At 35.6% G+C, this 12506-nt stretch overlaps 2 protein-coding genes across 2 annotated transcripts in view; one reads left to right on the top strand and one right to left on the bottom strand.

Moving 5' to 3' along the window:
- tnfaip8l1 (tumor necrosis factor, alpha-induced protein 8-like 1) overlaps positions 1-1072 on the bottom strand; it is a 28582-nt gene extending 27510 nt beyond the window's left edge. Inside the window, exon 1 of the mRNA XM_038288583.1 lies at positions 805-1072. The gene's annotated coding sequence lies outside the window, so the exon portion shown is untranslated. The remainder of the gene's footprint in view (positions 1-804) is intronic.
- A 2654-nt stretch (positions 1073-3726) lies between these two features.
- On the top strand, positions 3727-12474 carry cope (COPI coat complex subunit epsilon). The gene is made up of 10 exons (XM_038288633.1): positions 3727-3885; positions 4070-4132; positions 4270-4370; positions 6775-6927; positions 7342-7395; positions 7523-7604; positions 7798-7953; positions 10658-10726; positions 11818-11892; positions 12191-12474. The coding sequence occupies exons 1-10, from the start codon at positions 3784-3786 to the stop codon at positions 12242-12244; spliced, it is 909 nt and encodes a 302-aa protein (XP_038144561.1). The 5' UTR covers positions 3727-3783; the 3' UTR covers positions 12245-12474.
- Positions 12475-12506: the final 32 nt, after the last annotated feature.

The following is a 12506-nucleotide window of genomic DNA, read 5'->3' as shown; positions in this document are numbered from 1 at the left end:
TCAAAAGAAAAGTCAGAAATCTGAGATCAAAGTCAGAAATCTGAGATCAAAATCAGAAATCTGAGATCAAAATCAGAAATCTGAGATCAAAAGTCAGAATTCTGAGATTAAAGTTAAAATTCTGAGATTAAAGTTAGAATTCTTAGATTAAAGTCAGACTTCTGAAAAGAAAAGTAAGAATTCTGAGATCAAAATCAGAATTCTGAGATCAAAGTCAGCATTCTGAGAGATTAAAGTCAGAATTCTGAGATTAAAGTTAGAATTCTGAGATTAAAGTCAGACTTCTGAGAAGAAAAGTGAGAATTCTGACTTTTTTTCCATATTAAACTGAAATAATATTTAAAAATCAGTTAACCTTTTTTGGCCCTAATCTTTTCCGTAAAAACCTCTGAAATGAATACAAAATAATAATTGAACATTTTGCTGCAACTAAAAGTTTAAAGCTTCCAGTTTATGTATAGTAGAATAAAGAGTGAATAGTAGTAGTTTCTATTAATCCCAGAGCAGCGCTGCTTTAATCCCAGGCCCAGTGAACTCAGCAGACATTGTTCCCTCAGATCCTCCCATCCAGGCTGCTTTATCGGACTGATTGAATCAAACTGCTGCTGAGCGTTACTTCCGTTAAACCCCACAAATACATGACATTTCTCGCACTAAAACAGAAACCCCTCCTTAAACCGACCTCTATTTTAACACATATTCTAAGCATGTGTTGTTGGAGGTCAAACCTGAGATGACAGAAGTTTAAGCGCAGTTTTATTGCTCAGATTGTTAGATTAAAACAAACTGCAGGGCGCCACTCACCTTTCTGTCAGACTCAGGAGGGGACCAGCTTTATTTCAGAGGAGCTGTTCAGATCTTCATGCTTGTTCTTCACAACATGGTTTTATTGTTGGTCGGTTATCCGCTGGGAAACGTCCACCTCACTGTTCTGTAACCTTAAAACTACCAGGCGCTGATTTTTAAATTATTAAAAACAGTGTTTTCTTCCCTTGCAGGCTGCGAGATCAGTTACAAGTTTGCTGCTGGTCTGGTAATCGGACCCTCCTCCTCCTCTGGTTAAAAAAAAGTTTCAAACTTTAGAGGGTGGGGGGCTTGGCTACTTGGTAGATTGATGTTGGATTGGGCCAATAGAGGAGCTACCAGAGGATTGAACAAACACTTTCAGGCCAAAAACCAGCCCATTCCCTACCGCCGCCCCCTCCTCTATTAGCGTTTCCAGTAATTATCCTGGTCCCAGTCCCACGGCACCACATTTCCCAGAGGAAATGGTGTAGAGGGAACAATGGACAGGACCTTTCTATCATCACTGTATTTATGGCTCGTTAAATTTTATGGCACCCTTCGACACAATGGGTTAAATCAACATTTGGGATGCAATGCAATATATAATGAGAGCATGCTCGCAGCTGACACATGACAAACTCATAACGGATGTTGTCTTTAAACGGGGATTTCTTCCCGTCTCTTTGATGAGGCTGCGGAAATTTCCATTGATTATTTTCTTGCGTTTGTGATTCTTGTATTCACGTAATTTTTGCATCCTTTAAAATGTGCAGAAGACTTTATAATTTTAATCATACGGGCCACTTTTGGTCGTAAAACGTCTACACAGTTCCATCAAGAGCATATTAGACCGAGCTAAAGTAAGTTTGTGCGAGATGTTAGATCTGGAGCGCCCTCTTGTGGTAGAATGGATACATTGATTATTGCGCAATGTTTGGCTATACGCACATCAATACTCTTCTAGTCTTTTCTATTGGTCATAGGTCGTTAATTTTGATGGCTTGTTGCTGTTTTTAATAAAATCATTAAAAAATATATAACGACAATAACCCCCGCTTACAGAGAAAGGAATGTTTTATTACCTTTTTTTTATTTTAATAAATTGGTAATGACTGATCAGGCCTCTAAAGCTTGCTGTTATGCCAAGGAACAGGGGTGGAGCTAGATGGGTGGCCAGGGGTGGCCATGACCACCCTCAGCCATTAACTGGCCACCCTACCATTTCTTCCCTTTAATTTAGATAGTGGCAACAGTAAAACTCTGAGGTGGAATGATCTAACTTATCTAACATTTCAATTTTTCATATGTTAACAGTTACTTGACAACAAAAATACTGTGGTTAATTATGCAAATATGTTAACATTAAATATGATAAATACAGAATTCCTGCTCTTTTCAGAAGTAGATTTTGTCTTATGGGGTAAAGAGAAAATTACATCTCTGCAAGTCATCCAGGAGTCTTCAGTGAAATCAGAGATAAATAACTACTTTAAAGTGGAACACTGTTTTTTTTTTGTTGTTTTTTTTACATTGGCCCATACACGCGTGTCATACACACGCTGCTTTGTTTTTAACAGATATAAATATAAAAAATATAACCGCGGATGTCTGGGGGACAGTGATTCACCTACATGTTATGAATGCTGGCGTACCATACAGAATAAATTATGTACAGTTCAGTTTGTGCCTTCAAGTTGTTGCCCATAGGAAGACGTTACTTTGATATGACAAAACCGAATATCTTCAGAACAGCTCCAAATGACACAAAACTAATATAGGTGAGCAGCCCTTATTATAATGTTCCGGCTACGCCTGTGCCAAGGAATGATTCAGCATTTTGATTTAAGTATACTGAAGCAGGGATGGTATCAAAAATGTTGAGGATAGTGACAATCAGAGACTGGGGCTTTGCAGGTCTTCTTTTATTCCCCTTTACGGGATTTCTATGGGATTTAGTTCTAGTGACTGAGGCAGCTGACTGGAAAATGCTGACTCTATTTGGTAAACAGTTTCTCTGTAGATTGAGCCATATTTGAAAAACCAGCACATCCTACATTCAATTTTCAGTCAGAATCTAGATTTTTGCAGATCTTATTCGAGAACTATCAAGTCAGCTTGCAAGTCAACAAGCAAATCTAAATTAATTTTTTTTTTCATGACTACCAAGCCTTATGAGACACATTTAAAAAGAAGGAAAAAATTGCTTATAAGTGATCTTGTAAAGTACATATATATTGATGGGTTTTTTTCTATTGAATATTGTGATTCTTGTCAATACTGTGAAAATCACACAATTTAATGAGAGAGGATAAACAACTGAGATGTAAAAAGGCAAGTTACAGCTTAATGCTCCATCAATTTAAACATTCAACGATCTTGTGTATGTGGAATCAAATTTTAAAGTAATGACACGTGACTCAAAGATTGATTGGTACTGTATAAATACTAGAGGTTAAGTATTTCATAGAGGGATGAGAAAACATATTTAAACACATTTAACCCTAGATTTTAGGTTTTTGATTGTATGTGGAAGGTAGAAGTTTGCACAATTAAACTACAGCTCAGGTCATAACACTAGATTGATAATATATGAAAAAATGCTGAGATTACTGATGTGCAAATATTCAATTTGCTTATATTTTGTACTTGTTAATCAAAATAGCTGTAAATACATTTTTCCACATTGTCATTTAAAATGTATGTGACCCAGAAAAGATCAAATTTCTGTGTTTCTGCAAAAAAATAATCTAATTAAAAGACGTATTCAACTGCTTTGATTTTTATTTTTTATTTTTTTTGTCTGATAATCTAATCCACAGTTACATAATTTACAATTAACATTTTTTTTATATACTGGAACATATCCCCACTATTTTCTAACAAGATTTCTTAACGGTTTGTGTGTTTACTTTGCTAGCAATACAATTCCCAGAATCCTTAGCAGAACCCCGAAAGTGACGTGTTTTTGCGACGTGTCAGGAAGTCTCATTAGCCAACATGGCGGCTCAGCAGGGTGATGTTGATGAGCTGTTCGATGTAAAAAATGCATATTATATCGGCAGTTATCAACAATGTATAAACGAGGCCCAGAAAGTAAAGGTATGTGGTCCTTTCAGACTTTTAAAATTTTTCATAAATGCTGTTTTATGTTCGCAGGCCTGCCTGATTGGCTAAGAGGAGCTATGCTAAGCTATTGGCTAATCTCAGCGTTTATCTTTTTCTCCAAACAGTTCTCTGAATGACTTTAACACTTTAACATCCAATTTATGTTTTGTCTTTGAAGCCGTCATCACCTGAAAAGGAGGTTGAACGGGATATGTTTTTGTACAGAGCCTACATCGCTCAGGTAAGGAGAAGCGACAGGTAGAAATCGGCCTCACTCGTCAGTAGCTTAATGTTTTTAATTAAATATGTCTTGTGGGTTTAGTTTGTAAATATAAGTCCTATCAACAACCTAACATGTAGGGTTCTGTGTTTTCACAGAGAAAGTATGGTGTTGTTTTGGACGACATCAAGGGCAACTCTCCAGCTGAGCTCCAAGCTGTAAGGATGTTTGCAGAGTTTCTGTCCAATGAAGGCAAAAGGTAAAGGTTGGATTTTTACTTCAATGACTTTGTACTCAGTAATGATGCAACATGTTTTTTTTTATTTTTATAAATTTATAAATTATATGAAAATAGTTGCAATAGAAAGCAACTAACACACACACACACACACACACACACACATATATATATATATATATATATATATATATATATATATATATGTTTATACACAATGCTGTGTTGTTTATATGCACATCTTAACAACTCAAACATCCACAGTCAAAGCATATCATGCTTAATATTGTGCAGGTGTTATATGTTGTTGGTTCTTTAGCTGTACACCACAATATAGCTTTAGGAATAGATAATGTTGTTTATCTAAGCAAACATGTTTTCTCATTAACAGGGTGCACATTATAGATTTATAGAATAAGTTAACTCATATTTACTGTGCTTCCTCTTTCTCATCAATGTGATGCCTCATGGACTTCAGCTCCCCTGTTCAAAAAAATTGTATCAAGTGTTTGGGTCGAGATAGCTCAAAGATATTTGCATGTCAATGGTCATTGCTTGACCTACTAAATATTGCATTCAAAGTAAAGATGCACTGTTCCATTTTTTTTTTCAATCCAACACCGATACCTGATGAGTCTATCAAGGGAAATCCGATACTAATCCGAATCATTTGGGAAATGAAGGAACCATATACCTTGCTATGTGAGTGACGGCTTTAGCCTTGGCATAAACATTTTTAAAAAAAGATAACAAATTAACACAGATATAAATATATTTAATACTGTTGATTAACAAATAAGCAGCAAAAAGAAAGAGATAACTGTTCCATGTAAAGTACACTAGATTGGATCTCCAATATCAAATCATCGATATTCAATCCAGCTAATTAGTCAAGATAGGAGCTGATATCTAATCCAGGTACATCTCTAATCAGAAGCAGTGTACTTACTGGTATCCTGCACACATTGCTAGTTCAGAGATGAATTCAGTTTGACGAACTATCGATCTTCGATTAAAAAGTATCTAGTTATAGTTTTTTTTGTTTTGATTACAAATGATTAACATTTTTTTTTCTATCAGCAGAATAAATCAAGACAAATTTTGATCGGAATATTTCAAATGCTGGTAGTAGTGCAGGGTTTACTAAAATTAAAATTTTTCTATTACATGACACATGATAATCTTAACATACACTTGTATCTAAGATTCCTGAGCACAGCAGGGCATGTAGGTATACAAACACTTGCAAACAGGTGGCTAGCACTAATCCATCTAAGTATTTTCAGTTGTAGCCTCATAGCATCGTTGTATGCTACATGACATTTCTGGATGCTGCCTCTTTTGCATTGTTGCCATAAATGGGTAGTGTGCACTGGAGTACAGAAGGCTTTAAAAAGAGTTATTTTTTAGAGGATAAACTAAGGTTGGGCGTTGTCTAACTATATTCCAAACGATATTTGTCAGTGCAACAAATTCCTATGGCCAAAGACAAGCACCACTTCAGAGTGTGTCTTCTGCACCACTGTTAATATTGTTAACCACTTGTGCATACTTCTAATAACTAATGAGGTAAACATGCTTATTTTCTTGTCAAAAATGTATACGTTTCGGCCAGTGGGAATAGTTTCCTCTTTTCCAGTTGTTATGACTACGGCATGAGACATTATAGTTTAATGTTTTTATTTGTAGATAAATTGCTGCAGCACAGTATTACTGGGGAAGAAAGCTGCACCTGGAAGGAGTTTGTATGTACCATTAAAAACAGCATTAGCGGTTTTTTTTTGTTTGTTTTTTTGTTATCAGCTGCATCTTAACCCATAGACCTAAAAAGAAACAAAAAAAATTGTTCTTAAAAAAGGATAATTGAAGGGCTGAGTCCATTGTCAACGGTCAGTAGAATTCTCCAATCGCCTGCCTTTAGGATGAACAAATTCAATTTTCTGACCACTGTGTTAGCTTGTGCATACATCATACAATACTGCCTGTAAATGTCACGATCATCAGACAGGTCAACGTTTATTTAGTGCCCCAAATATTTAAACTCATTACATGTTGAGAGCTGAACCAGAGGAAAACAAGTCAGAGGTTATCTGATGTTTATCTGCCTTACTTCTAACAATCATGATGTTGCTCTATGTGGCATTATATGTTGCAGATGTCCTAACTACATAATTTTTTCGTGGGTTAACTTGTATTTATTGATGTGTGGAAATCTTTTTTTTCCTGACATTTTTTTTTTATCCTTAGTGAGTTTTTCTCCAAAAACAATGAAAGAAAACCTGTTAAACTGTTTACCTTCCCATGTTGCATTGCATGTTGAGCCTTGGAAACAATGGTTGCTTGCTTTACTTTATTGATCGCTTTGATATTCTAAGACAAAAGAAACGGAGTGTTTTCCTCCTAACTATCTTTGTTTTTAACTTAGGGATGCTATTGTTGCTGATTTGGACAAGAAGATGGCGAAGAGCGTTGATGCTGCCAACACCACCTTCCTCATCATGGCTGCGTCCATCTACTACCACGAGATGAACACGGATGCCGCTCTCAGAACTCTGCACCAAGGAGAAAGTCTGGAGTGGTGCGGATAAATCTAAAGAGGAACTTTAATAATTTTTGCAGTTGCTAGATTTCAAAATGGCAATTGATTTCAACATATGTCAACACCAGTAACGATTTTGGCTTCAGGTTTTATTCACAACCGTCATTGAGCTGTAGAAGACTATAAACTGCCTTCATAAAAAATGACTGCAGTAATTTGCACAACATAATTGTTAATTTAAGCACCTAAAAGGCAACACTATAGATTTGTGTTGGGGGGATTTACTGCTAATGGAAGCAAGTGTTTACTTTGAATTCAGGTTATGATGGGTATAAAATATTAATATGCAAATCGATTTCAAGTCTTTCTGTTTTGTTCACGAGACGTTTGTTGCCATTGTTTTTATTTTCTTGAAACAACTTAAGCTAAACCTTGTTCTAAATGTGCTTTCAGTATGGCCATGACCATTCAGGTGCTTCTCAGTCTGGACCGTGTTGACCTGGCAAGGTTTGTCGTTTTAATTTGACATCCTTTAAACTTAATGACCTTTTATTGTTATTTTAATTCTCATATTTTACAAATGCTATTATTTTTGAATGATTTTTCCCCTAATCTTTGTGGAATTCCTCGACAGAAAAGAACTGAAAAAGATGCAGGAGCAGGATGAGGATGCTACACTAACTCAGCTGGCAACTGCCTGGGTTAATATTGCTGTGGTGAGGGAAAAAAAACACCAATTCATTTTATAACATTATTTATGATTAATTTATAGATAGAAGCATTTGCCAACATCTGTTGGGTTGGGAGTGCTTTTTTGGATGCAACTTCTCATAATGAATTTCTCTTTGGCAAGCTTCAATGTGGTATCTGATTTAGGAGTTAGTTTAAAACACTCTGCTGTTATTTCAGGGTGGAGAGAAGCTGCAGGATGCCTACTACATTTTCCAGGAGATGTCTGACAAGTACTCTTCTACACTGTTGCTGCTGAATGGGCAGGCTGCTTGCTACATGGCTCAGAACAAGTGGGAGGAGGCTGAAGGAGTGCTGCAGGAAGCTCTGGATAAGGTTGGACTGATTATGTTACTCACCAAACAGGGTTGTTTTGGTCTGAATCGAAGGTGTGTTTTCAAAAGAGTTGCTCCTGCTGTTATTTGTTTTGAATCTTCCATATTTAAAATCAATGAAATGCATTATAACACCGGTGTTTCTTAAAAGTAGGATTTATATTTACATTTATTCTACTCCTATAGTTTAGGCTTTTGAAAATGTTGCCAAAATTATCTTATGTATCAATCATTGCATCATTTGCATGTATCATGATACATTTTTTCATGTTAGTAACTAAATTAACATGGCAGTTGCTTTAATTAATGTTTTTCTTAGGAAAAATACAGCAAAAAAATAATTTCAAGAATGAATAACTTTTTTGCTATTTTTGTCAATTGTGAATAAGTTGTTCATTCAACATTTTATTTATAATCTAAATTTACAGTCTAAAAACACACCCATATTTCCTAAACTGCATTTAAAGGGCATTTGTAAGTTTTAAGGTTTGAAATTGTTTAATTAGTTTATTGCCTCTGAAATTATTATATATTGTTTTATAGATATGTGTATTATTATTTAGCTATTGTTTACCCCTTAGATTTCTTCTGTTTGCTTATTTTCACATTTTAATTTTACACATTATGAAAATAATTGAGATCAGAGTGAACCCCGAAAAAAAAAAAATCTAGACAAACCTTGCCCTTTGTGGAAAATATTTTCCTACAAACTAATCATTGGTTGTGGTTTAGACTGCTGTAAAGTACTTGACATTGATTCTTGTTCCTATTTCCTATTTTTTGATTTAGCCAAATGGATCTGTTGCAGCCTGTTGAAGGTCATGAAACACCTTCTAAATTGGATTAAAGTTCTCAGGTTTTGACTTTGGTTAGACCAGAGCAAATTATTATTTTCTTTTTTTTTTGTTAGGGCTCCTCTGAAATGTGCTGACTATGTTAGTTTAACAGCACATAGAATTGGCAATAAATCATGATCAGTAGAAAATACTATAATTCTATAATTTCTAAGTTTATGTTTGTCCATCCATCCATTTTCTTACACGCTTAATCCCAAGCGGGGTCGCGAGGGGTGCTGGTTCCTATTTCCAGCTGTCTACGGGCGAGAGGCAGGGTACACCCTGGACAGGTCACCAGTCCATCGCAGGGCAACATAGAGACAAACAACCATTCACATTCACACCTAAGGAAAATGTAGAGAAGCCAATTAACCTAACAGTCATGTTTTTGGAATGTGGGAGGAAGAAGGAGTTTCCGGAGAGAACCCATGCATGCACAGGGAGAACATGCAAACTTCATGCAGAAAGACCCCGAGCCGGGAATCGAACCCGGAACCTTCTTGCTGCAAAGCAGCAGTGCTACACACTGTACCACTGAGCAGCCCTCGAGTTTATGTCTGTCTCAGACTAAAATGTCCTTGATTTTTAAATGCATAAGTTTGGCAGAAAGGTAAAATCAGAAGATGCTCTAAAATAAATGTTACTGTACTTTCACAGCACTGCATATACATGAGCCAGTGGTATCAAAGTTTATCTTTCTGAGCTGCTGTTCTCCAGCTTTTAGATGCATCCCTTCTGCAATCAAATGAATGTCTCCTTAACGGGCCAAAGCAGAAATAATTGACAGAACACTGAAGGGAATCAGCCTTTTCTCAGATGCGTCTGAATAGATGCATCTACAGGAACCTCTGCTTTAGATACTGAAGTAGGTTAACGTCGGCGTGAACCTGAAATCCCACATCCACCATCACCGCCCAGCTCCGCCTCACCTCGCTGTGCTCCAGACCGTCTGTGCAACATGTTCTCATTAGTTTTAAAATCATAAATAAAAAAAAATTCTCATCAGTTTTAAACAGAATTTTAGAAAAAAGATGTTATCAATCTGAAAGGCCAGTCATACTGAACAGACAACTTTTCTCCAGAGGCAACCCAATGGTATTGTGAAACGATGAAGTGTTCCTTCTTAGGTGCAAAGACTTAATTAAAATGTATTTATACATTTGAGTATCATATTGTGTATGATACAATTTGTGTTAAGTGAGGCTCCAGATATTTCACCATATATTGTTTTAATGGCAGGAGGTGCAATATCTTGCACATTTAGTGGACTGCTTTAAATAACCAAAGCTGACCTAAAAGCTTCTGTTAATATCTTTTATTCTTTAATAATATATATTCTTTTTTAATGCTCCTATATAATTTACCAGCAGAGGGCAGCACATGTACATTATTTCAAAGACAACCTCTTCCTGGAAAAGAAAAATGTGTAGCTCTGTAATACATACATACAATGTAATACAATACATATAGCTCTGTAGTGTATGTATGGGTATATATGTGTATGTGTATGTATGTGTGTGTGTATATATTTTTATAATAAATACACATTTTTATTAATATTTTCATCATTTTGAGTGGAATTGCTGGGCCATTCATTTTTTTTAATTAAATATTCAGAATTTTTAATAAGGAAGAGTAACTGTCTTCATAGCTGTTTCATGTGTAGAATCCACAGTGCTTCATTTTGATGTAAGCATGTTAAATTTTGACAAAGGGACAGTTATTCATTAATTATAGCCCTTGCTCCATAAGCAGAATTTAACAAAGGGTTCAATTTAGCTTCCAGATGTCATGTTTTTTTTGTTTTTTTAAGGGGAAAAATTTTTTGACAGCTTTTTTTTTTTTTCCTTTGTCTTTTATTCCCATTAGGACAGCAGCCATCCTGAGACGCTGATCAACCTTATAGTCCTGACGCAGCACCTGGGGAAAGCTCCTGAGGTGAGACCAAAGTTCTACAGGCATCAACCTAAGAGTGCTCCTTTGGACAGATAAAAGACACTGATGCAACTTTGACCCTTCCGTCCTAAATCCAACACGTACATTCAAGCAATTTAAAAGCCTGCTTTGCCTAAATCGGTACATTGCTTACCTGGAAAAGACACTAAGGCGTATCTGCTGTGCAGTGGCGTAACAGTCAGAGTTCACATGATAAAGGCAGAGTAATCAGACTTACATTTGCTGCATGTGACTGCAGCAGACTAGAATGCTGACCATTAACACAAAAGCATAATTAACCAGTCTACAGCTGTGATAACAACTGATAAGCTCATCTCGCTCAAGGTTAACTAGGAAAATTAGGTAATTTCTTAGCAAATTATATAGAAAGGTTAAAAGGTAATCAAAGAATTTTTAAAAGATATTTGTTGGATTCAATTTTTACTAATATCCAATAAGTTGTTTGTTGCTTTTATCCCACAGCTCCCAAGTCATAAGCTACAGAGTTTACACTATTTTTAGGACATAGTTTCTCTTTAAGATTAAACATTAATTTCTGAAGACTTTTACTTTCAGGGCTGCAGGTATTGATTGCTTTGGTGATCAGTATGTATTTTTATCTATATACTGTAAATAAACTATTAAATTGAATTATTAAATTAGGTATGCGTGTATATGTATGATTCAACCTTAAGAAGCAAACATTTATTGCACATTAGATGTAAAAAAAAAAAAAAAAAAAAAAAATATATATATATATATATATATATATATATATATATATATATATATATATAATGCAAAACACCAATTGATTAAATCCTCTTAGTTTTTACTGTTGTATTTTAATTGTTGGTTGTTTCATGCATTGTTTTGAGTTTCCTTAGCTACAAAATTCTGTCCAGTGCAGAGTATTCATGTAGTATCTACAACAGAGCCTCATCTGCATCCAGCTTGTTGAAGGGCGCAAGCATGAATGCAAATGTATTATGTGTTTGAAGTAATTATTTGCCTTCAGGCTCCTCCTTGTTCGTAATCCTTTGTGCCTTGACTTCCTTACAGCCACCCAGAATCATCTGTTTGTGTTTCCTTAGGTCACCAATCGGTATCTCTCCCAGCTTAAGGATGCACACAAAGCTCATCCATTCCTAAAAGATTATTTTGCAAAGGTAACGCTTGTGTTATACACTTAGAGATAAATACTTAGATACTTAGAGACTAAATAACAAACCTGTTTTATTTAGTGAGACTGATGGTACTGTTTGTAGTGATAAGCTGGCAGCGTGTATCCTTGGATCAAAGCCGAGAAGGACATTAAACCTTCACCCTTTGCTTATGCTCTGTGTTGCAATCACGCTAGAGTATAAACATGCATAAACTGGGTTATTGACTGGACAGATGCATGTATAATACCTGGATTTGTAACTGTGTTTAACTGTTTTTTTTTGCTGCTGTCTCTTTCTGCAGGAGAATGAGTTTGACAGGTTAGCAATGCAGTATGCCCCCACCGCTACTGCATAGATCTTCTGTTTCTACAAGACTCCCTGAACAGTGGACTTTGAGAAAGACCTTGAAGATAACAACAGTGTCTCTGTCATGTTTTTTTTTTTTTCTTTATAACCTTGTCTGTATTTAAACCACGCTAGACATTCTTATATCCCTGCATCGATCCCCATCCTACACATACTTTTCTTTAAAGCAATTCTGTTATATAAGCATTCCTTTGAAATGTTAATAAAGGCTTGACGAAACTTGAGTGTTTTATTTGTGTTAAATCTGCCAA

This window comes from Cyprinodon tularosa, unplaced genomic scaffold (assembly GCF_016077235.1).
Source record: "Cyprinodon tularosa strain WSP-4 unplaced genomic scaffold, ASM1607723v1 ctg259, whole genome shotgun sequence".
In the NCBI taxonomy this organism is placed as follows: domain Eukaryota; kingdom Metazoa; phylum Chordata; class Actinopteri; order Cyprinodontiformes; family Cyprinodontidae; genus Cyprinodon; species Cyprinodon tularosa.
The sequence above is the reverse complement of the archived record's forward strand: the minus strand, read 5'-3'. Positions and strand labels throughout refer to the sequence as shown.